This window comes from Danio rerio, chromosome 2, assembly GCF_052040795.2.
Source record: "Danio rerio strain M-AB ecotype USA chromosome 2, GRCz13ab, whole genome shotgun sequence".
Lineage (NCBI taxonomy): Eukaryota > Metazoa > Chordata > Actinopteri > Cypriniformes > Danionidae > Danio > Danio rerio.
The window spans coordinates 17,268,767-17,292,221 of NC_141022.1; the positions used below are offsets into that span (position 1 = coordinate 17,268,767).

Below are 23,455 nucleotides of genomic sequence, written 5' to 3' on the forward strand. Positions count from 1 at the left end.
CAGCAGAACTAGATTGCATGAAATTTAACATAACGTTAGATTGAATGTAGGGACTTGCGCTTCTTTGCGATTAGGTATCTGTCTTATGCGCTCGTTTAGACAGTGAGCATGAACAACCCTCTTGGCAGGATCCTCTTATTCTAGTCCATGAGCCACGATGCACATATTGCAACTCAGGGAGGAAAAAAAAATAAATAAAAAAAATCCATCCAAAATTCCCAATCAGGACCTAAGTCTGACCTGGGGGATGGTGGGTCCAGAGAGCTGTGGAGAGGATAATTCCCAATCAGGACCCAAGTCTGACTTGGGGGATGGTGGGTCCAGAGAGCTGTGGAGAGGATAATTCCCAATCAGGACCTAAGTCTGACCTGGGGGATGGTGGGTCCAGAGAGCTGTGCAGAGGATTTGAAAAATGGCAAAGCATGAAACCCCCGCTCCTGTCGCATTCACCCAGGGTCCAAAGCGCCGGGCCGGGGCCCCAACTCCCAGCCTACGTGTGGGGACGTCCCGCGCCTAGAGGTACATGCCCCTTTGGGGCACCAGCGGCACGCAAGGCTGGCACCTGCGGTTAACCAAGTCAATGTTCCCGGGCTTAAGTTTGGGCTACCCGGGCACTGCTGGAGAACAGGTGTTCCTCCAGGGTCCCCCACAGGGCAGGTGCTTGCCCCCAGAGAGGGTGAAGATTACCCAGCCAGAGTCAAGGCCAGTGCGGGCAAGGAAAAACGCTCCGGAAAGGGGGGCCCTTAGGAGCTTAAGCGTATCCCCGGGAAAGGGTGACTGATTTCCGGCCAAGCTGGATTGGAAGAAAGGCTCTGGAAGTCCTTCCCATGGAAGGGTCCCTTAAGAGCTGGGTCTGACCCTAAAAAAGGTGATGGTTTCCCGCTAATTGTGGCCATGGAAGTCCTTCCAGGGCGCTTTTGAGAGCTAAAACACACCCCAGAAAGAGTGACCGATTCCTGCTGATTATGGTGGCTCAAGTGGGCATGGAAGAATCGCCCTGGAAGTCCTTCCCACTGGTCCCTTGAGTAGCCGAAGCTGCCCCAGAAAGGGTGACTGATTGCCGCTTGTGGAGGCATCTCGTTTGGGCTTGGAAGAAACGCCCTGGAGGTCTGTTCTTGGGGCCCTTCCAGAGGTCTAGCTGCCCCAGAAAGAGTGACTGATTCCCGCCTATTGTGGCAGCTCGTTTGGGCTTGGAAGAAACGCCCTGGAGGTCTTGTTCTTGGGGTCCTTCAAGAGGTCTAGCTGCCCCAGAAAGAGTGACTGATTCCCGCCTATTGTGGCAGTTGCTGGCAGCTTGTTTTGGCATTCAAGAAACCCTCCATAAGTCTTACCCAGGGGTCCCTTTGGAGCTGAAGCTGCCCCAGACAGGGTGACTGACTCCCGCTTATTGTGGCAGCTCAATTGGGCATGGAAGAAACGCCCTGGAGGTCTTGTTCTTGGGGCCCTTCAAGAGCTCAAGCTGCCCCAGAAAGAGTGACTGATTCCTGCCAGTTGCTGGCAGCTCGTTTTGGCATTCAAGAAACCCTCCGCAAGTCTTACCCAGGGGTCCCTTTAGAGCTGAAGCTGCCCCAGAAAGAGTGACTCCTTCCCCGCTGACTGTGGTGGCTCAAGTGGGCATGGAAGAATCACCCTGGACGTCCTTCCCAATGGTCCCTTGGGCAGCTGAAGCTGCCCCAGACAGGGTGACTGATTCCTGCTAGTTGGGGCAGCACGTTTGGGCATGGAAGAAACGCCCTGGAGGTCTGTTCTTGGGGCCCTTCCAGAGGTCTAGCTGCCCCAGAAAGAGTGACTGATTCCCGCCTATTGTGGCAGCTCGTTTGGGCTTGGAAGAAACGCCCTGGAGGTCTTGTTCTTGGGGTCCTTCAAGAGGTCTAGCTGCCCCAGAAAGAGTGACTGATTCCCGCCTATTGTGGCAGTTGCTGGCAGCTTGTTTTGGCATTCAAGAAACCCTCCATAAGTCTTACCCAGGGGTCCCTTTGGAGCTGAAGCTGCCCCAGACAGGGTGACTGACTCCCGCTTATTGTGGCAGCTCAATTGGGCATGGAAGAAACGCCCTGGAGGTCTTGTTCTTGGGGCCCTTCAAGAGCTCAAGCTGCCCCAGAAAGAGTGACTGATTCCTGCCAGTTGCTGGCAGCTCGTTTTGGCATTCAAGAAACCCTCCGCAAGTCTTACCCAGGGGTCCCTTTAGAGCTGAAGCTGCCCCAGAAAGAGTGACTCCTTCCCCGCTGACTGTGGTGGCTCAAGTGGGCATGGAAGAATCACCCTGGACGTCCTTCCCAATGGTCCCTTGGGCAGCTGAAGCTGCCCCAGACAGGGTGACTGATTCCTGCTAGTTGGGGCAGCACGTTTGGGCATGGAAGAAACGCCCTGGAGGTCTGTTCTTGGGGCCCTTCCAGAGGTCTAGCTGCCCCAGAAAGAGTGACTGATTCCCGCCTATTGTGGCAGCTCGTTTGGGCTTGGAAGAAACGCCCTGGAGGTCTTGTTCTTGGGGTCCTTCAAGAGCTCAAGCTGCCCCAGAAAGAGTGACTGATTCCTGCCAGTTGCTGGCAGCTCGTTTTGGCATTCAAGAAACCCTCCACAAGTCTTACCCAGGGGTCCCTTTAGAGCTGAAGCTGCCCCAGAAAGAGTGACTCCTTCCCCGCTGACTGTGGTGGCTCAAGTGGGCATGGAAGAATCACCCTGGAGGTCCTTCCCAGGGGTCCCTTAAGTAGCTGAGGCTGCCCCAGAAAGAGTGACTGATTCCTGCCAGTTGGGGCAGCTCCTTTGGGCATGGAAGAAATGCCCTGGAGGTCTTTTCTTGGGGTCCTTCAAGAGCTCAAGCTGCCCCGGAAAGAGTGACTGATTCCTGCCAATTGCTGGCAGCTCGTTTGGGCATGGAAGAAATGCCCTGGAGGTATTCTCTTGGGCTCCTTCAAGAGATCAAGCTGCCCCGGAAAGAGTGACATATTCCTGCCAGTTGCTGGCAGCTCGTTAGGGCATTCAAGAAACCCTCTGGAAGTCTTTCCCAGGGGTCCATTTTGAGCTGAAGCCGCCCCCGGAAAGAGTGACTGATTCCCCGCCGACTGTGGTGGCTCAAGTGGGCATGGAAGAAACACCCTGGAGGTCTTTTCTTGGGCTACTTCACGAGCTCAAGCTGTCCCAGAAAGAGTGACTGATCCCTGCCAGGAGCTGGCAGCTCGCGTGGGCGTTCAAGAAGCCCCCTGGAAGTCTTTTTCCAGGGTTCCCTTCAGAGCTGAAGCTGCCCCCGGAAAGAGTGGCTGGTTCCTGCCAATTGCTGGCAGCTCGTTCGGGCACGCAAGAAACTCTCTGGAGGTCTTTCCCAGGGTTCCCTTTAGAGCTGAAGCTGCCCCAAAAAGAGTGACTGATTCCCGCTGATTGTGGTGGCTCAAGTGGGCATGAAAGAATCACCCTGGAGGTCCTTCCCAATGGTCCCTTAAGTAGCTGAAGCTACCCCACAAAGAGTGACTGATTCCTGCTAGTTGGGGCAGCTCCTTTGGGCATGGAAGAAATGCCCTGGAGGTCTTTTCTTGGGGTCCTTCAAGAGCTCAAGCTGCCCCAGAAAGAGTGACTGATTCCTGCCAGTTGCTGGCAGCTCGTTTTGGCATTCAAGAAACCCTCCGCAAGTCTTACCCAGGGGTCCCTTTAGAGCTGAAGCTGCCCCAGAAAGAGTGACTCCTTCCCCGCTGACTGTGGTGGCTCAAGTGGGCATGGAAGAATCACCCTGGAGGTCCTTCCCAGGGGTCCCTTAAGTAGCTGAGGCTGCCCCAGAAAGAGTGACTGATTCCTGCTAGTTGGGGCAGCTCGTTTGGGATTGGAAGAAATGCCCTGGAGGTCTTTTCTTGGGCTCCTTCAAGAGCTCAAGCTGCCCCAGAAGGAGTGACTGATGTGGTGGCTCACGCGGGCATGGAAGAAATGCCATGCAAGTCCTTTCCAGGGGTTCCTTTAGAGCTGGAGCTGCCCCAAAAAAGAGTCACTGATTCCCGCTGACTGTGGTGGCTCATACGGGCATGGAAGTCTTTTCCCAAGGCTCAAGCAGGTAAAGGAAGACAGGTTGATCTCCGAGGCCGGCCCAGACAAAATCCTGGTCTGGACTTCTGAAGGGGGGATGGCAACTACACTGACTTGGTCGGAAAAGTCTCTCAAACAGGGGCTTTTCAAGTACCCTCATTGGGCACCAGCGGCCCATAGTCACGTCTCTTTGCCGTATTCAAGCTTGGAGTTTGTTTTTGGTCACCAACGGCTCTTAGTTAAGCCTAAAATGTTATGTCTGTCTGTCTGTCAGCAAATGTGCTGGAGGTTTAAGGGTTAAAAATTAGTACCTGTTATGCTTGCCGACATTGTATTATTTGTGGCGTAGATTGCGGCTCCTACTGCTGACAGTTTGTGGGTATCGCTTCTCGGCCTTTTGGCTAAGATCAAGTGTAGTATCTGTTCTTATCAGTTTAATATCTGATACGTGCCCTACCCGGGCACTATATATTAAATTGATTTTTGCAGCTGGGAGATGGGTTAGGGGCTTGCTCCACCCACTCCACGCATCGACCTGGTATTGCAGTACCTCCGGGAACGGTGCACTCATTAAGCGGTGAACAGCAGAACTAGATTGCATGAAATTTAACATAACGTTAGATTGAATGTAGGGACTTGCGCTTCTTTGCGATTAGGTATCTGTCTTATGCGCTCGTTTAGACAGTGAGCATGAACAACCCTCTTGGCAGGATCCTCTTATTCTAGTCCATGAGCCACGATGCACATATTGCAACTCAGGGAGGAAAAAAAAATAAATAAAAAAAATCCATCCAAAATTCCCAATCAGGACCTAAGTCTGACCTGGGGGATGGTGGGTCCAGAGAGCTGTGGAGAGGATAATTCCCAATCAGGACCCAAGTCTGACTTGGGGGATGGTGGGTCCAGAGAGCTGTGGAGAGGATAATTCCCAATCAGGACCTAAGTCTGACCTGGGGGATGGTGGGTCCAGAGAGCTGTGCAGAGGATTTGAAAAATGGCAAAGCATGAAACCCCCGCTCCTGTCGCATTCACCCAGGGTCCAAAGCGCCGGGCCGGGGCCCCAACTCCCAGCCTACGTGTGGGGACGTCCCGCGCCTAGAGGTACATGCCCCTTTGGGGCACCAGCGGCACGCAAGGCTGGCACCTGCGGTTAACCAAGTCAATGTTCCCGGGCTTAAGTTTGGGCTACCCGGGCACTGCTGGAGAACAGGTGTTCCTCCAGGGTCCCCCACAGGGCAGGTGCTTGCCCCCAGAGAGGGTGAAGATTACCCAGCCAGAGTCAAGGCCAGTGCGGGCAAGGAAAAACGCTCCGGAAAGGGGGGCCCTTAGGAGCTTAAGCGTATCCCCGGGAAAGGGTGACTGATTTCCGGCCAAGCTGGATTGGAAGAAAGGCTCTGGAAGTCCTTCCCATGGAAGGGTCCCTTAAGAGCTGGGTCTGACCCTAAAAAAGGTGATGGTTTCCCGCTAATTGTGGCCATGGAAGTCCTTCCAGGGCGCTTTTGAGAGCTAAAACACACCCCAGAAAGAGTGACCGATTCCTGCTGATTATGGTGGCTCAAGTGGGCATGGAAGAATCGCCCTGGAAGTCCTTCCCACTGGTCCCTTGAGTAGCCGAAGCTGCCCCAGAAAGGGTGACTGATTGCCGCTTGTGGAGGCATCTCGTTTGGGCTTGGAAGAAACGCCCTGGAGGTCTGTTCTTGGGGCCCTTCCAGAGGTCTAGCTGCCCCAGAAAGAGTGACTGATTCCCGCCTATTGTGGCAGCTCGTTTGGGCTTGGAAGAAACGCCCTGGAGGTCTTGTTCTTGGGGTCCTTCAAGAGGTCTAGCTGCCCCAGAAAGAGTGACTGATTCCCGCCTATTGTGGCAGTTGCTGGCAGCTTGTTTTGGCATTCAAGAAACCCTCCATAAGTCTTACCCAGGGGTCCCTTTGGAGCTGAAGCTGCCCCAGACAGGGTGACTGACTCCCGCTTATTGTGGCAGCTCAATTGGGCATGGAAGAAACGCCCTGGAGGTCTTGTTCTTGGGGCCCTTCAAGAGCTCAAGCTGCCCCAGAAAGAGTGACTGATTCCTGCCAGTTGCTGGCAGCTCGTTTTGGCATTCAAGAAACCCTCCGCAAGTCTTACCCAGGGGTCCCTTTAGAGCTGAAGCTGCCCCAGAAAGAGTGACTCCTTCCCCGCTGACTGTGGTGGCTCAAGTGGGCATGGAAGAATCACCCTGGACGTCCTTCCCAATGGTCCCTTGGGCAGCTGAAGCTGCCCCAGACAGGGTGACTGATTCCTGCTAGTTGGGGCAGCACGTTTGGGCATGGAAGAAACGCCCTGGAGGTCTGTTCTTGGGGCCCTTCCAGAGGTCTAGCTGCCCCAGAAAGAGTGACTGATTCCCGCCTATTGTGGCAGCTCGTTTGGGCTTGGAAGAAACGCCCTGGAGGTCTTGTTCTTGGGGTCCTTCAAGAGGTCTAGCTGCCCCAGAAAGAGTGACTGATTCCCGCCTATTGTGGCAGTTGCTGGCAGCTTGTTTTGGCATTCAAGAAACCCTCCATAAGTCTTACCCAGGGGTCCCTTTGGAGCTGAAGCTGCCCCAGACAGGGTGACTGACTCCCGCTTATTGTGGCAGCTCAATTGGGCATGGAAGAAACGCCCTGGAGGTCTTGTTCTTGGGGCCCTTCAAGAGCTCAAGCTGCCCCAGAAAGAGTGACTGATTCCTGCCAGTTGCTGGCAGCTCGTTTTGGCATTCAAGAAACCCTCCGCAAGTCTTACCCAGGGGTCCCTTTAGAGCTGAAGCTGCCCCAGAAAGAGTGACTCCTTCCCCGCTGACTGTGGTGGCTCAAGTGGGCATGGAAGAATCACCCTGGACGTCCTTCCCAATGGTCCCTTGGGCAGCTGAAGCTGCCCCAGACAGGGTGACTGATTCCTGCTAGTTGGGGCAGCACGTTTGGGCATGGAAGAAACGCCCTGGAGGTCTGTTCTTGGGGCCCTTCCAGAGGTCTAGCTGCCCCAGAAAGAGTGACTGATTCCCGCCTATTGTGGCAGCTCGTTTGGGCTTGGAAGAAACGCCCTGGAGGTCTTGTTCTTGGGGTCCTTCAAGAGCTCAAGCTGCCCCAGAAAGAGTGACTGATTCCTGCCAGTTGCTGGCAGCTCGTTTTGGCATTCAAGAAACCCTCCACAAGTCTTACCCAGGGGTCCCTTTAGAGCTGAAGCTGCCCCAGAAAGAGTGACTCCTTCCCCGCTGACTGTGGTGGCTCAAGTGGGCATGGAAGAATCACCCTGGAGGTCCTTCCCAGGGGTCCCTTAAGTAGCTGAGGCTGCCCCAGAAAGAGTGACTGATTCCTGCCAGTTGGGGCAGCTCCTTTGGGCATGGAAGAAATGCCCTGGAGGTCTTTTCTTGGGGTCCTTCAAGAGCTCAAGCTGCCCCGGAAAGAGTGACTGATTCCTGCCAATTGCTGGCAGCTCGTTTGGGCATGGAAGAAATGCCCTGGAGGTATTCTCTTGGGCTCCTTCAAGAGATCAAGCTGCCCCGGAAAGAGTGACATATTCCTGCCAGTTGCTGGCAGCTCGTTAGGGCATTCAAGAAACCCTCTGGAAGTCTTTCCCAGGGGTCCATTTTGAGCTGAAGCCGCCCCCGGAAAGAGTGACTGATTCCCCGCCGACTGTGGTGGCTCAAGTGGGCATGGAAGAAACACCCTGGAGGTCTTTTCTTGGGCTACTTCACGAGCTCAAGCTGTCCCAGAAAGAGTGACTGATCCCTGCCAGGAGCTGGCAGCTCGCGTGGGCGTTCAAGAAGCCCCCTGGAAGTCTTTTTCCAGGGTTCCCTTCAGAGCTGAAGCTGCCCCCGGAAAGAGTGGCTGGTTCCTGCCAATTGCTGGCAGCTCGTTCGGGCACGCAAGAAACTCTCTGGAGGTCTTTCCCAGGGTTCCCTTTAGAGCTGAAGCTGCCCCAAAAAGAGTGACTGATTCCCGCTGATTGTGGTGGCTCAAGTGGGCATGAAAGAATCACCCTGGAGGTCCTTCCCAATGGTCCCTTAAGTAGCTGAAGCTACCCCACAAAGAGTGACTGATTCCTGCTAGTTGGGGCAGCTCCTTTGGGCATGGAAGAAATGCCCTGGAGGTCTTTTCTTGGGGTCCTTCAAGAGCTCAAGCTGCCCCAGAAAGAGTGACTGATTCCTGCCAGTTGCTGGCAGCTCGTTTTGGCATTCAAGAAACCCTCCGCAAGTCTTACCCAGGGGTCCCTTTAGAGCTGAAGCTGCCCCAGAAAGAGTGACTCCTTCCCCGCTGACTGTGGTGGCTCAAGTGGGCATGGAAGAATCACCCTGGAGGTCCTTCCCAGGGGTCCCTTAAGTAGCTGAGGCTGCCCCAGAAAGAGTGACTGATTCCTGCTAGTTGGGGCAGCTCGTTTGGGATTGGAAGAAATGCCCTGGAGGTCTTTTCTTGGGCTCCTTCAAGAGCTCAAGCTGCCCCAGAAGGAGTGACTGATGTGGTGGCTCACGCGGGCATGGAAGAAATGCCATGCAAGTCCTTTCCAGGGGTTCCTTTAGAGCTGGAGCTGCCCCAAAAAAGAGTCACTGATTCCCGCTGACTGTGGTGGCTCATACGGGCATGGAAGTCTTTTCCCAAGGCTCAAGCAGGTAAAGGAAGACAGGTTGATCTCCGAGGCCGGCCCAGACAAAATCCTGGTCTGGACTTCTGAAGGGGGGATGGCAACTACACTGACTTGGTCGGAAAAGTCTCTCAAACAGGGGCTTTTCAAGTACCCTCATTGGGCACCAGCGGCCCATAGTCACGTCTCTTTGCCGTATTCAAGCTTGGAGTTTGTTTTTGGTCACCAACGGCTCTTAGTTAAGCCTAAAATGTTATGTCTGTCTGTCTGTCAGCAAATGTGCTGGAGGTTTAAGGGTTAAAAATTAGTACCTGTTATGCTTGCCGACATTGTATTATTTGTGGCGTAGATTGCGGCTCCTACTGCTGACAGTTTGTGGGTATCGCTTCTCGGCCTTTTGGCTAAGATCAAGTGTAGTATCTGTTCTTATCAGTTTAATATCTGATACGTGCCCTACCCGGGCACTATATATTAAATTGATTTTTGCAGCTGGGAGATGGGTTAGGGGCTTGCTCCACCCACTCCACGCATCGACCTGGTATTGCAGTACCTCCGGGAACGGTGCACTCATTAAGCGGTGAACAGCAGAACTAGATTGCATGAAATTTAACATAACGTTAGATTGAATGTAGGGACTTGCGCTTCTTTGCGATTAGGTATCTGTCTTATGCGCTCGTTTAGACAGTGAGCATGAACAACCCTCTTGGCAGGATCCTCTTATTCTAGTCCATGAGCCACGATGCACATATTGCAACTCAGGGAGGAAAAAAAAATAAATAAAAAAAATCCATCCAAAATTCCCAATCAGGACCTAAGTCTGACCTGGGGGATGGTGGGTCCAGAGAGCTGTGGAGAGGATAATTCCCAATCAGGACCCAAGTCTGACTTGGGGGATGGTGGGTCCAGAGAGCTGTGGAGAGGATAATTCCCAATCAGGACCTAAGTCTGACCTGGGGGATGGTGGGTCCAGAGAGCTGTGCAGAGGATTTGAAAAATGGCAAAGCATGAAACCCCCGCTCCTGTCGCATTCACCCAGGGTCCAAAGCGCCGGGCCGGGGCCCCAACTCCCAGCCTACGTGTGGGGACGTCCCGCGCCTAGAGGTACATGCCCCTTTGGGGCACCAGCGGCACGCAAGGCTGGCACCTGCGGTTAACCAAGTCAATGTTCCCGGGCTTAAGTTTGGGCTACCCGGGCACTGCTGGAGAACAGGTGTTCCTCCAGGGTCCCCCACAGGGCAGGTGCTTGCCCCCAGAGAGGGTGAAGATTACCCAGCCAGAGTCAAGGCCAGTGCGGGCAAGGAAAAACGCTCCGGAAAGGGGGGCCCTTAGGAGCTTAAGCGTATCCCCGGGAAAGGGTGACTGATTTCCGGCCAAGCTGGATTGGAAGAAAGGCTCTGGAAGTCCTTCCCATGGAAGGGTCCCTTAAGAGCTGGGTCTGACCCTAAAAAAGGTGATGGTTTCCCGCTAATTGTGGCCATGGAAGTCCTTCCAGGGCGCTTTTGAGAGCTAAAACACACCCCAGAAAGAGTGACCGATTCCTGCTGATTATGGTGGCTCAAGTGGGCATGGAAGAATCGCCCTGGAAGTCCTTCCCACTGGTCCCTTGAGTAGCCGAAGCTGCCCCAGAAAGGGTGACTGATTGCCGCTTGTGGAGGCATCTCGTTTGGGCTTGGAAGAAACGCCCTGGAGGTCTGTTCTTGGGGCCCTTCCAGAGGTCTAGCTGCCCCAGAAAGAGTGACTGATTCCCGCCTATTGTGGCAGCTCGTTTGGGCTTGGAAGAAACGCCCTGGAGGTCTTGTTCTTGGGGTCCTTCAAGAGGTCTAGCTGCCCCAGAAAGAGTGACTGATTCCCGCCTATTGTGGCAGTTGCTGGCAGCTTGTTTTGGCATTCAAGAAACCCTCCATAAGTCTTACCCAGGGGTCCCTTTGGAGCTGAAGCTGCCCCAGACAGGGTGACTGACTCCCGCTTATTGTGGCAGCTCAATTGGGCATGGAAGAAACGCCCTGGAGGTCTTGTTCTTGGGGCCCTTCAAGAGCTCAAGCTGCCCCAGAAAGAGTGACTGATTCCTGCCAGTTGCTGGCAGCTCGTTTTGGCATTCAAGAAACCCTCCGCAAGTCTTACCCAGGGGTCCCTTTAGAGCTGAAGCTGCCCCAGAAAGAGTGACTCCTTCCCCGCTGACTGTGGTGGCTCAAGTGGGCATGGAAGAATCACCCTGGACGTCCTTCCCAATGGTCCCTTGGGCAGCTGAAGCTGCCCCAGACAGGGTGACTGATTCCTGCTAGTTGGGGCAGCACGTTTGGGCATGGAAGAAACGCCCTGGAGGTCTGTTCTTGGGGCCCTTCCAGAGGTCTAGCTGCCCCAGAAAGAGTGACTGATTCCCGCCTATTGTGGCAGCTCGTTTGGGCTTGGAAGAAACGCCCTGGAGGTCTTGTTCTTGGGGTCCTTCAAGAGGTCTAGCTGCCCCAGAAAGAGTGACTGATTCCCGCCTATTGTGGCAGTTGCTGGCAGCTTGTTTTGGCATTCAAGAAACCCTCCATAAGTCTTACCCAGGGGTCCCTTTGGAGCTGAAGCTGCCCCAGACAGGGTGACTGACTCCCGCTTATTGTGGCAGCTCAATTGGGCATGGAAGAAACGCCCTGGAGGTCTTGTTCTTGGGGCCCTTCAAGAGCTCAAGCTGCCCCAGAAAGAGTGACTGATTCCTGCCAGTTGCTGGCAGCTCGTTTTGGCATTCAAGAAACCCTCCGCAAGTCTTACCCAGGGGTCCCTTTAGAGCTGAAGCTGCCCCAGAAAGAGTGACTCCTTCCCCGCTGACTGTGGTGGCTCAAGTGGGCATGGAAGAATCACCCTGGACGTCCTTCCCAATGGTCCCTTGGGCAGCTGAAGCTGCCCCAGACAGGGTGACTGATTCCTGCTAGTTGGGGCAGCACGTTTGGGCATGGAAGAAACGCCCTGGAGGTCTGTTCTTGGGGCCCTTCCAGAGGTCTAGCTGCCCCAGAAAGAGTGACTGATTCCCGCCTATTGTGGCAGCTCGTTTGGGCTTGGAAGAAACGCCCTGGAGGTCTTGTTCTTGGGGTCCTTCAAGAGCTCAAGCTGCCCCAGAAAGAGTGACTGATTCCTGCCAGTTGCTGGCAGCTCGTTTTGGCATTCAAGAAACCCTCCACAAGTCTTACCCAGGGGTCCCTTTAGAGCTGAAGCTGCCCCAGAAAGAGTGACTCCTTCCCCGCTGACTGTGGTGGCTCAAGTGGGCATGGAAGAATCACCCTGGAGGTCCTTCCCAGGGGTCCCTTAAGTAGCTGAGGCTGCCCCAGAAAGAGTGACTGATTCCTGCCAGTTGGGGCAGCTCCTTTGGGCATGGAAGAAATGCCCTGGAGGTCTTTTCTTGGGGTCCTTCAAGAGCTCAAGCTGCCCCGGAAAGAGTGACTGATTCCTGCCAATTGCTGGCAGCTCGTTTGGGCATGGAAGAAATGCCCTGGAGGTATTCTCTTGGGCTCCTTCAAGAGATCAAGCTGCCCCGGAAAGAGTGACATATTCCTGCCAGTTGCTGGCAGCTCGTTAGGGCATTCAAGAAACCCTCTGGAAGTCTTTCCCAGGGGTCCATTTTGAGCTGAAGCCGCCCCCGGAAAGAGTGACTGATTCCCCGCCGACTGTGGTGGCTCAAGTGGGCATGGAAGAAACACCCTGGAGGTCTTTTCTTGGGCTACTTCACGAGCTCAAGCTGTCCCAGAAAGAGTGACTGATCCCTGCCAGGAGCTGGCAGCTCGCGTGGGCGTTCAAGAAGCCCCCTGGAAGTCTTTTTCCAGGGTTCCCTTCAGAGCTGAAGCTGCCCCCGGAAAGAGTGGCTGGTTCCTGCCAATTGCTGGCAGCTCGTTCGGGCACGCAAGAAACTCTCTGGAGGTCTTTCCCAGGGTTCCCTTTAGAGCTGAAGCTGCCCCAAAAAGAGTGACTGATTCCCGCTGATTGTGGTGGCTCAAGTGGGCATGAAAGAATCACCCTGGAGGTCCTTCCCAATGGTCCCTTAAGTAGCTGAAGCTACCCCACAAAGAGTGACTGATTCCTGCTAGTTGGGGCAGCTCCTTTGGGCATGGAAGAAACGCCCTGGAGGTCTTGTTCTTGGGGCCCTTCAAGAGCTCAAGCTGCCCCAGAAAGAGTGACTGATTCCTGCCAGTTGCTGGCAGCTCGTTTTGGCATTCAAGAAACCCTCCGCAAGTCTTACCCAGGGGTCCCTTTAGAGCTGAAGCTGCCCCAGAAAGAGTGACTCCTTCCCCGCTGACTGTGGTGGCTCAAGTGGGCATGGAAGAATCACCCTGGACGTCCTTCCCAATGGTCCCTTGGGCAGCTGAAGCTGCCCCAGACAGGGTGACTGATTCCTGCTAGTTGGGGCAGCACGTTTGGGCATGGAAGAAACGCCCTGGAGGTCTGTTCTTGGGGCCCTTCCAGAGGTCTAGCTGCCCCAGAAAGAGTGACTGATTCCCGCCTATTGTGGCAGCTCGTTTGGGCTTGGAAGAAACGCCCTGGAGGTCTTGTTCTTGGGGTCCTTCAAGAGGTCTAGCTGCCCCAGAAAGAGTGACTGATTCCCGCCTATTGTGGCAGTTGCTGGCAGCTTGTTTTGGCATTCAAGAAACCCTCCATAAGTCTTACCCAGGGGTCCCTTTGGAGCTGAAGCTGCCCCAGACAGGGTGACTGACTCCCGCTTATTGTGGCAGCTCAATTGGGCATGGAAGAAACGCCCTGGAGGTCTTGTTCTTGGGGCCCTTCAAGAGCTCAAGCTGCCCCAGAAAGAGTGACTGATTCCTGCCAGTTGCTGGCAGCTCGTTTTGGCATTCAAGAAACCCTCCGCAAGTCTTACCCAGGGGTCCCTTTAGAGCTGAAGCTGCCCCAGAAAGAGTGACTCCTTCCCCGCTGACTGTGGTGGCTCAAGTGGGCATGGAAGAATCACCCTGGACGTCCTTCCCAATGGTCCCTTGGGCAGCTGAAGCTGCCCCAGACAGGGTGACTGATTCCTGCTAGTTGGGGCAGCACGTTTGGGCATGGAAGAAACGCCCTGGAGGTCTGTTCTTGGGGCCCTTCCAGAGGTCTAGCTGCCCCAGAAAGAGTGACTGATTCCCGCCTATTGTGGCAGCTCGTTTGGGCTTGGAAGAAACGCCCTGGAGGTCTTGTTCTTGGGGTCCTTCAAGAGCTCAAGCTGCCCCAGAAAGAGTGACTGATTCCTGCCAGTTGCTGGCAGCTCGTTTTGGCATTCAAGAAACCCTCCACAAGTCTTACCCAGGGGTCCCTTTAGAGCTGAAGCTGCCCCAGAAAGAGTGACTCCTTCCCCGCTGACTGTGGTGGCTCAAGTGGGCATGGAAGAATCACCCTGGAGGTCCTTCCCAGGGGTCCCTTAAGTAGCTGAGGCTGCCCCAGAAAGAGTGACTGATTCCTGCCAGTTGGGGCAGCTCCTTTGGGCATGGAAGAAATGCCCTGGAGGTCTTTTCTTGGGGTCCTTCAAGAGCTCAAGCTGCCCCGGAAAGAGTGACTGATTCCTGCCAATTGCTGGCAGCTCGTTTGGGCATGGAAGAAATGCCCTGGAGGTATTCTCTTGGGCTCCTTCAAGAGATCAAGCTGCCCCGGAAAGAGTGACATATTCCTGCCAGTTGCTGGCAGCTCGTTAGGGCATTCAAGAAACCCTCTGGAAGTCTTTCCCAGGGGTCCATTTTGAGCTGAAGCCGCCCCCGGAAAGAGTGACTGATTCCCCGCCGACTGTGGTGGCTCAAGTGGGCATGGAAGAAACACCCTGGAGGTCTTTTCTTGGGCTACTTCACGAGCTCAAGCTGTCCCAGAAAGAGTGACTGATCCCTGCCAGGAGCTGGCAGCTCGCGTGGGCGTTCAAGAAGCCCCCTGGAAGTCTTTTTCCAGGGTTCCCTTCAGAGCTGAAGCTGCCCCCGGAAAGAGTGGCTGGTTCCTGCCAATTGCTGGCAGCTCGTTCGGGCACGCAAGAAACTCTCTGGAGGTCTTTCCCAGGGTTCCCTTTAGAGCTGAAGCTGCCCCAAAAAGAGTGACTGATTCCCGCTGATTGTGGTGGCTCAAGTGGGCATGAAAGAATCACCCTGGAGGTCCTTCCCAATGGTCCCTTAAGTAGCTGAAGCTACCCCACAAAGAGTGACTGATTCCTGCTAGTTGGGGCAGCTCCTTTGGGCATGGAAGAAATGCCCTGGAGGTCTTTTCTTGGGGTCCTTCAAGAGCTCAAGCTGCCCCAGAAAGAGTGACTGATTCCTGCCAGTTGCTGGCAGCTCGTTTTGGCATTCAAGAAACCCTCCGCAAGTCTTACCCAGGGGTCCCTTTAGAGCTGAAGCTGCCCCAGAAAGAGTGACTCCTTCCCCGCTGACTGTGGTGGCTCAAGTGGGCATGGAAGAATCACCCTGGAGGTCCTTCCCAGGGGTCCCTTAAGTAGCTGAGGCTGCCCCAGAAAGAGTGACTGATTCCTGCTAGTTGGGGCAGCTCGTTTGGGATTGGAAGAAATGCCCTGGAGGTCTTTTCTTGGGCTCCTTCAAGAGCTCAAGCTGCCCCAGAAGGAGTGACTGATGTGGTGGCTCACGCGGGCATGGAAGAAATGCCATGCAAGTCCTTTCCAGGGGTTCCTTTAGAGCTGGAGCTGCCCCAAAAAAGAGTCACTGATTCCCGCTGACTGTGGTGGCTCATACGGGCATGGAAGTCTTTTCCCAAGGCTCAAGCAGGTAAAGGAAGACAGGTTGATCTCCGAGGCCGGCCCAGACAAAATCCTGGTCTGGACTTCTGAAGGGGGGATGGCAACTACACTGACTTGGTCGGAAAAGTCTCTCAAACAGGGGCTTTTCAAGTACCCTCATTGGGCACCAGCGGCCCATAGTCACGTCTCTTTGCCGTATTCAAGCTTGGAGTTTGTTTTTGGTCACCAACGGCTCTTAGTTAAGCCTAAAATGTTATGTCTGTCTGTCTGTCAGCAAATGTGCTGGAGGTTTAAGGGTTAAAAATTAGTACCTGTTATGCTTGCCGACATTGTATTATTTGTGGCGTAGATTGCGGCTCCTACTGCTGACAGTTTGTGGGTATCGCTTCTCGGCCTTTTGGCTAAGATCAAGTGTAGTATCTGTTCTTATCAGTATAATACTTGGGCTTACCTCGCGGGCAGTGACAGCGATCGCCTCTTGGAGGTTTCCTGGCTCACAATTACCCCTGTGTTGTGAGCTCTCAACCCTTGAGAGGTAAAGGAATTGCACTTTTTAAGGTAAGACGTTTTAAGTATTTATTGGCTATTTATTGTGGTTTTAGTGTTTTAGTGTGTTTTAAGCTGTTGGTGCCTCCACCATGTCGGCTGCTCGTGCCGGCGTGAGGAGGCACCACAGCGTACGCTTTTTATTAAAAGAAAAAAATGGTAAGCTCCTGGAGATGTCCAGACTGGACTTCTCCAGGAAGCTGATACAAAAAACCTTAAATTTTAGACCTGAAGACCTGAATTGTATAGTGACTCTGCCTCTAGGAAAAGGATTTGATGTTAGTTTTAGAGCTGCTTCCCTATTAAATGACTTCTGGCAAAGGTTTGATGCGGTTAAGATCCAGTTTTCCATGTTTACTGTGGAAAAACTTTCTGACAACACACTTAAAACTGTGATTGTCAGAATGTTTAATGAAACAGTTACTGGAGATGACATTTGTGTGTGGCTGGGCAGATATTGCACTGTTCGAGGCCAGCCAGTCAAGGTGCTAGATGAGGATGGCATCTGGAATTGCTCCTGGCGAATTCCCATTAAACAATGGGAAGATGCCGGGGGCTACCAGGGCCTGAGACATCTGCCCTCAATGATTGTGCTTGGAGAGAACAGGGGCTACATTCATTATCAGGGGATGCCCAAATTGTGCAGAAAGTGTGGGAAGAATGGGCATCTCGCTGAAGCATGCCAGGAGTTAATCTGTGGGAAGTGCAGAGAAGTTGGTCACAGTTTTGAGCAGTGCACCAATGGCAGGCGGTGCAATCTGTGTGGAGAAGAAAACCATCTCTTCAGAGATTGCCCAAAAAGCTTTGCCAACAAGCTGAAAAACAACAAAATGGCCGCCCCACAAGCAAGCATGGTTGAACAAAGGGAGGAGGCGGTCCCTGTGGTTTTGGCGGGAAATTCCCTGCCAGCCACAGGAACCGGCCAGGAAGAAGGAAATGGGGCGGCCATAGGGGCGGAGTCACCCATTTTATTTGAACAGAGGGAGGAAGCCCCTCCCCAACAAAGTGTGACACAAAATGTAACAGCCAATGAGGAGGAGGAAACGGCTTCCTCTCTCCTCACCGTCTCTGAGGCAAGTGTTGACGCTAGTCAAAGTGAAACTCAGTGTTCACTTCCTTATGCTCAGATGCAGAAACGGGCTGCGAGATCTCCTCTAGAAATGGAGGAGAAAAGACTAAGGGCTTCAGAGCGGCTAGATAGTTCCAAATCGGAAGATCTAGACCGCTCATGGCCCTTAGGTTCTCCTAATGGAGTTTCATTTCTGCATGTAAAGCTAAGAGCATCATCACCGAAGGAGCCACAAGAGGTCTTCTCTGTGGCTTCTGAAGTGGTTAGCATCTCCTCCCCTGACCCAACACCTGTTGGGATAGGTGAAGAGCAGATGCAACAAGACATAACCTGATTTTTATCTTGTTTTTAAAACCATTGATATCTTTGTAAACTAACTGTAACTCTTTTAAATGTTCATATCCCCTTTTCATCTGCTCATGGCCCTTACTATTTCCACTATTAATGTGAGAAGTGTGAGGAGCCCCATTCGAGCACAAAGCGTTTTATCTTTTTTAAAACTCTTAAAGTCTGACGTGTTTTTATTACAAGAATGTGCCTTACCTTTTATCTCTAATTACAGAAAGTGGGAAGACGTGTGGACCCCAGGTCCCTCCCTATGGAGCGGATCGAACCAAAACAAAAATGATGGGGTCGCAATTTTAATAAACAATCCCAACATTCTGGTGAAGGGTACCACTGTGGTGAGAGATGGGCGGGCCTTTTTAGTAACACTGACTTTTTTAGGAAGAGATTTTAATGTTTTAAATATATACGGACACACTGATAAAAACGAGAGATATGAACTTTTAGAAGACTTGCAGCCCCACATGCTTGGTAAACCTCCCCTAGTGGTGGCAGGGGATTTTAATTGTATTCTAACACAGAAAGACAGGAAAAAGGCAGATTTTAAATTGGACAAAACATCAACTCTTTTAAACAATTTAGTTAAAGATTTTAAATTAGTTGACTGTTTTAGACAAGTGCATCCAAGAGAGGAAGGCTTCACTTGGTTCAGTAGTGACAGCACCAGTGCCTCTCGAATAGACTATATTTTTACAAGAGATTTCCCGCCCGTGGATGCTACATTGACCCCCACCTTTTTTTCTGATCACACAATACTATCCTGCACTCTTTCACTTCCCCCTGGTGTGACGATAGGCGGAGGGCTGTGGAAGCTGAACTGCTCCCTGTTGGAAGAGGAGGAAGTGGTTAAAGGATATAGGGAGCAGTTCAGCCAATGGCAGACCCTCCAGGACTTTTATGATACACGAGCACAGTGGTGGGAAATGGTTAAAGGGAGGACAAAAACATATTTTAAAAAAATAGGAAAACAGAGAAAAAACAAAAGGAAAAAACGCATGTTGGGGCTGCAAAAACGTTTACAAAGATATTTTAACCTTTTAAACATGGGCTTTGATTTTAACAATGAAATTAAAGAAGTTAAAAAAGAGATGTTGGTTTTAGCAGAGGAAAATAGCAGGGGAGTGATTTTAAGAGCAAAAGAGAAAAAAATTGAAGAAAATGAAAAGTGTACAAGATATTTTTTTAAAAAAATAATCACAAAGGGAGGGGGGATATCAAAGATAAAAAACGACGAGGGGACTATTTTAAATACCACAGAGGGGGTTTTAAAAGAAGTCGAAAAGTTTTACGAAAACTTATATGGGAAAAAAATAGTACACGAGGACGCTTCAAATGAGGTTTTAAATTTTTTAGACAAAAAAGTACAAAAAGAAAAACATTCAGTTTTAACCCAAGATTTTAAGAAAGAAGATTTAGATAAAGCTCTTAAAAGTTTTAAAAAGGGGAAGTCTCCAGGAATGGACGGTCTTCCCCTGGAGTTTTATCAATGTTTCTGGGACATTTTAGCTGGGGTTTTACTGACTGTTTTTAATGAATTTGAAAATTTTAACAAACTACCTGCGGATTTTAGATTAGGAATAGTTTCTCTGCTTTTTAAAAAAGATGACAAGACAATTTTAAAAAATTGGCGACCAATTACTCTTTTAAACACTGATTATAAATTTTTTACAAAGATTTTAGCGACAAGGATGTCGACAGTTTTAGAGGATGTAATCCACCCGGATCAAGCCTGTGCTGTGCCCGGGAGGAAGATCACGGACAGCCTATTGCTGATCCGAGATGCCATCTGTTACGCGAGAGACAGAAACATTCGTCTAGCCGTGGTAAATTTAGATTTTGAAAAAGCATTTGACAGAGTCTCGCACCAGTACTTGTTACAAGTACTGGAAAAAATGGGGTTCCCGGGAAGATTTTTAGCATGGGTGGGACTGCTGTACAACGACCTTGTCAGCAAAATCATTGTAAATGGGCATTTAACAAAAGCAGTAAATATCTGCAGTGGCGTCCGTCAAGGGTGTCCGTTATCCCCACTCCTGTATGTGGTTTGTATTGAACCACTGGCACAGCTCTTGAGAAGGGATAAATGGATCACAGGTTTTAAAATTCCGGGGGGTTTGACAGCATCTTGTGTTTTATATATGGACGACGTTACCCTTTTAACGACAGACCTCACCTCGGCCCGAAGAGCTATGGATTTGACCGATTTCTACGGTCGGGCCTCGGGAGCCAGATTAAACCGAAAAAAGTCCGAGGCCCAGCTCTTCGGGCCGTGGGGTAACGTCGTCACAGAGGGACTAGAGCTGACTTTTAAGGAAAATGATTTTAAAATTTTAGGGGTAAAATTTGACAAAGAGGGTGGGGGAGGGCAAAATTGGAACGACATTTTAACAAAGGTAAACCAAAAGTTGGGATTCTGGGGGTTACGAAAATTAACAATGGAGGGTAAAATTTTGATTTTTAAATCCGTAATTTTACCACTCATTTTACTTGTTTCTTCTGTTTTTAGTCCACCAAGACGTTTTATCAGGAAGTTGGAAAGGGCGGTGTTTTATTTCCTGTGGGGATCCAAGTGGGAGCGCCTAAGAAGAACAGAGTTAAAGAAAAAGCCCGAACATGGTGGAAAAGGCCTCCCGGATCCCCACCTGTTTTTAGGCAGCCGCTTCACCGCCCTGCATTTTAGTTACGCGTTGACCCCATCCAGAGAAAACAAGACGGCTGCCATGACTCGCTTCTGGATGGGGTCCTACCTGAGAACCCTGAAAGTTTTAGCAGTGGACCTTAAGTACCCAGTGTCTTTTAATTTACCTAGGGAGTATGATTTTATAAAGAAATTTTTAAAGAAGTATGTTTTAGAAACTAACGATGTCACCATTTTAACTAACCACAAGGCTCTCATTTCTCTTGTGCAGGATCGAGAGACGGTGAGTCGGGTCCCGGGCCTCACATTATGTGAGGCCCAACAAGTGTGGAGGAACGCGGCCCACCCAGCTCTCCAGAACGGACACAAGGACCTGTTGTGGATGGTGGCACATGAGATCCTCCCGGTCAGGGCGGTCATGCACTCCAGAGGCATGGCCAGAAACCCCGTCTGCCCACGGCCTGGGTGTGGATGCCCAGAGACCGTGCGGCACCTGCTCTGGGAGTGCGGCGCTGCGCGGGACCTGTGGGCCAGGACCGGCCCCCTGTATCATCAGTACCTGCCGGCGGGGAGGGCCCAGATGGACTACCACCTTATCATCCATGGGGTGGGCCAGGGCGTGAAAGACATGACAAAACAGGACTTTACATCGCTCTGGCTCACCCTGACCGCCATCAAGGATGCCATCTGGGTCACAAGAAACCTGCTGGTGGGGAAGCAGGTCACGGTACCCCTGCAAGGGACAAAGGGACTGATAACAACCACGCTACAGGGGTACCGGACCTTGACAAGAGGCCAAGGGGGCCGGGGTCGCACGGAGGAGGTCCCGGCCGCCACCGTACCTGGCCGCCCGTAGATGCACCCTCACCACTCTGGCTACGGGAACAGCGGGCCAGCAGGCCAGAGGAGGGGGATCTCCGCTATGCCCTTGAAACACAGGGGCTGTGACCGTCCTGGAGAGTTGGTGTGAATGGACTTTTTTTTGGTATGACTCACCCTCGATCCTGGACAAAGAAATGATTTTATCTTCTTATTGTTACTATTGCTTTTCATGCATTTTTTAACGGACTGGTTTTTATCACTTTTTTTATCAACATCTACGCCAAGGACTTTTTTTTACATAACACACGCACACACAAAAGACTTTCGCACAACATACACTTTTATTTCCTCCACAAACCCTGATTTTAAAGTGTTTTTGTTAAGTGCCATATGTCTTTTAATGTGTATTGAAATGTTTTAAAATGTGTGTTTTATGTTTCAATTCATTTTTACTAAGTCCTGCGTTGTTAAAATGGTGACTAGACCGTGATTCTTTTTTAGACCCGTTTTAATTTTTATTGAACAGCCTGTTTTTTTAGTCTTTCATTTGTTTGCCTTTTTTTTTAAAAAAAAAACATGTCCTCTATACACTTGACATTTTATGTTCATTTAAAGTACTTTTGCAAGTATTTATTTATTTATTTATTTATTTATTTATGTATATATTTATTCATTTTTTATTTATTTACTGTTAAGTACTCAAATGAAACTAAGTGAAGAGATATGTTTTTAAATATGATTGTGATGTAAGAAACAAATGGGAAACGCTGTCAATAAATTTTTTTCGTAAGAAAAAATCTGTTCTTATCAGTTTAATATCTGATACGTGCCCTACCCGGGCACTATATATTAAATTGATTTTTGCAGCTGGGAGATGGGTTAGGGGCTTGCTCCACCCACTCCACGCATCGACCTGGTATTGCAGTACCTCCGGGAACGGTGCACTCATTAAGCGGTGAACAGCAGAACTAGATTGCATGAAATTTAACATAACGTTAGATTGAATGTAGGGACTTTCGCTTCTTTGCGATTAGGTATCTGTCTTATGCGCTCGTTTAGACAGTGAGCATGAACAACCCTCTTGGCAGGATCCTCTTATTCTAGTCCATGAGCCACGATGCACATATTGCAACTCAGGGAGGAAAAAAAAATAAATAAAAAAAATCCATCCAAAATTCCCAATCAGGACCTAAGTCTGACCTGGGGGATGGTGGGTCCAGAGAGCTGTGGAGAGGATAATTCCCAATCAGGACCTAAGTCTGACCTGGGGGATGGTGGGTCCAGAGAGCTGTGCAGAGGATTTGAAAAATGGCAAAGCATGAAACCCCCGCTCCTGTCGCATTCACCCAGGGTCCAAAGCGCCGGGCCGGGGCCCCAACTCCCAGCCTACGTGTGGGGACGTCCCGCGCCTAGAGGTACATGCCCCTTTGGGGCACCAGCGGCACGCAAGGCTGGCACCTGCGGTTAACCAAGTCAATGTTCCCGGGCTTAAGTTTGGGCTACCCGGGCACTGCTGGAGAACAGGTGTTCCTCCAGGGTCCCCCACAGGGCAGGTGCTTGCCCCCAGAGAGGGTGAAGATTACCCAGCCAGAGTCAAGGCCAGTGCGGGCAAGGAAAAACGCTCCGGAAAGGGGGGCCCTTAGGAGCTTAAGCGTATCCCCGGGAAAGGGTGACTGATTTCCGGCCAAGCTGGATTGGAAGAAAGGCTCTGGAAGTCCTTCCCATGGAAGGGTCCCTTAAGAGCTGGGTCTGACCCTAAAAAAGGTGATGGTTCCCCGCTAATTGTGGCCATGGAAGTCCTTCCAGGGCGCTTTTGAGAGCTAAAACACACCCCAGAAAGAGTGACCGATTCCTGCTGATTATGGTGGCTCAAGTGGGCATGGAAGAATCGCCCTGGAAGTCCTTCCCACTGGTCCCTTGAGTAGCCGAAGCTGCCCCAGAAAGGGTGACTGATTGCCGCTTATGGAGGCATCTCGTTTGGGCTTGGAAGAAACGCCCTGGAGGTCTGTTCTTGGGGCCCTTCCAGAGGTCTAGCTGCCCCAGAAAGAGTGACTGATTCCCGCCTATTGTGGCAGCTCGTTTGGGCTTGGAAGAAACGCCCTGGAGGTCTTGTTCTTGGGGTCCTTCAAGAGGTCTAGCTGCCCCAGAAAGAGTGACTGATTCCCGCCTATTGTGGCAGTTGCTGGCAGCTTGTTTTGGCATTCAAGAAACCCTCCATAAGTCTTACCCAGGGGTCCCTTTGGAGCTGAAGCTGCCCCAGACAGGGTGACTGACTCCCGCTTATTGTGGCAGCTCAATTGGGCATGGAAGAAACGCCCTGGAGGTCTTGTTCTTGGGGCCCTTCAAGAGCTCAAGCTGCCCCAGAAAGAGTGACTGATTCCTGCCAGTTGCTGGCAGCTCGTTTTGGCATTCAAGAAACCCTCCGCAAGTCTTACCCAGGGGTCCCTTTAGAGCTGAAGCTGCCCCAGAAAGAGTGACTCCTTCCCCGCTGACTGTGGTGGCTCAAGTGGGCATGGAAGAATCACCCTGGACGTCCTTCCCAATGGTCCCTTGGGCAGCTGAAGCTGCCCCAGACAGGGTGACTGATTCCTGCTAGTTGGGGCAGCACGTTTGGGCATGGAAGAAACGCCCTGGAGGTCTGTTCTTGGGGCCCTTCCAGAGGTCTAGCTGCCCCAGAAAGAGTGACTGATTCCCGCCTATTGTGGCAGCTCGTTTGGGCTTGGAAGAAACGCCCTGGAGGTCTTGTTCTTGGGGT

General features: G+C 51.6%; 1 protein-coding gene, 2 long non-coding RNA genes, 3 other non-coding genes and 1 pseudogene across 6 annotated transcripts; 5 read left to right on the forward strand and 2 right to left on the reverse strand.

Annotated features, from left to right (window-relative positions):
* Positions 1-143: 143 nt before the first annotated feature.
* On the reverse strand, positions 144-3,953 carry LOC147846291 (uncharacterized). Its single transcript, XR_015478365.1, has 2 exons — positions 305-3,953; positions 144-240 (listed from the first exon to the last, which is right to left on the reverse strand). It is a non-coding gene; the product is annotated as an uncharacterized LOC147846291 (long non-coding RNA).
* Positions 3,954-4,389: 436 nt separating this feature from the next.
* Positions 4,390-4,580, forward strand: LOC147846292 (U2 spliceosomal RNA). The gene has a single exon (XR_015479292.1). It is a non-coding gene; the product is annotated as a U2 spliceosomal RNA (small nuclear RNA).
* A 153-nt stretch (positions 4,581-4,733) lies between these two features.
* On the reverse strand, positions 4,734-8,543 carry LOC147846293 (uncharacterized). The gene is made up of 2 exons (XR_015478361.1): positions 4,895-8,543; positions 4,734-4,830 (listed from the first exon to the last, which is right to left on the reverse strand). It is a non-coding gene; the product is annotated as an uncharacterized LOC147846293 (long non-coding RNA).
* A 436-nt stretch (positions 8,544-8,979) lies between these two features.
* Positions 8,980-9,170, forward strand: LOC141379395 (U2 spliceosomal RNA). The gene has a single exon (XR_015479293.1). It is a non-coding gene; the product is annotated as a U2 spliceosomal RNA (small nuclear RNA).
* Positions 9,171-15,661: 6,491 nt separating this feature from the next.
* LOC147846294 (U2 spliceosomal RNA) lies at positions 15,662-15,850 on the forward strand. The gene has a single exon (XR_015479301.1). It is a non-coding gene; the product is annotated as a U2 spliceosomal RNA (small nuclear RNA).
* LOC137488402 (U2 spliceosomal RNA) lies at positions 15,662-18,441 on the forward strand. Its single transcript, XM_087240604.1, has 2 exons — positions 15,662-15,712; positions 15,816-18,441. Exon 2 carries the CDS (start codon positions 15,919-15,921, stop codon positions 17,227-17,229), a length of 1,311 nt encoding a protein of 436 aa, XP_087096730.1. The 5' UTR covers positions 15,662-15,712; positions 15,816-15,918; the 3' UTR covers positions 17,230-18,441.
* A 3,032-nt stretch (positions 18,442-21,473) lies between these two features.
* On the forward strand, positions 21,474-21,650 carry LOC147846295 (U2 spliceosomal RNA; annotated as a pseudogene).
* Positions 21,651-23,455: the final 1,805 nt, after the last annotated feature.

Excerpts from the sequence above, each read along its gene's own strand:
- LOC137488402 (XM_087240604.1), top strand. The coding sequence starts at position 15,919 with ATGTCGGCTGCTCGTGCCGGCGTGAGGAGGCACCACAGCGTACGCTTT.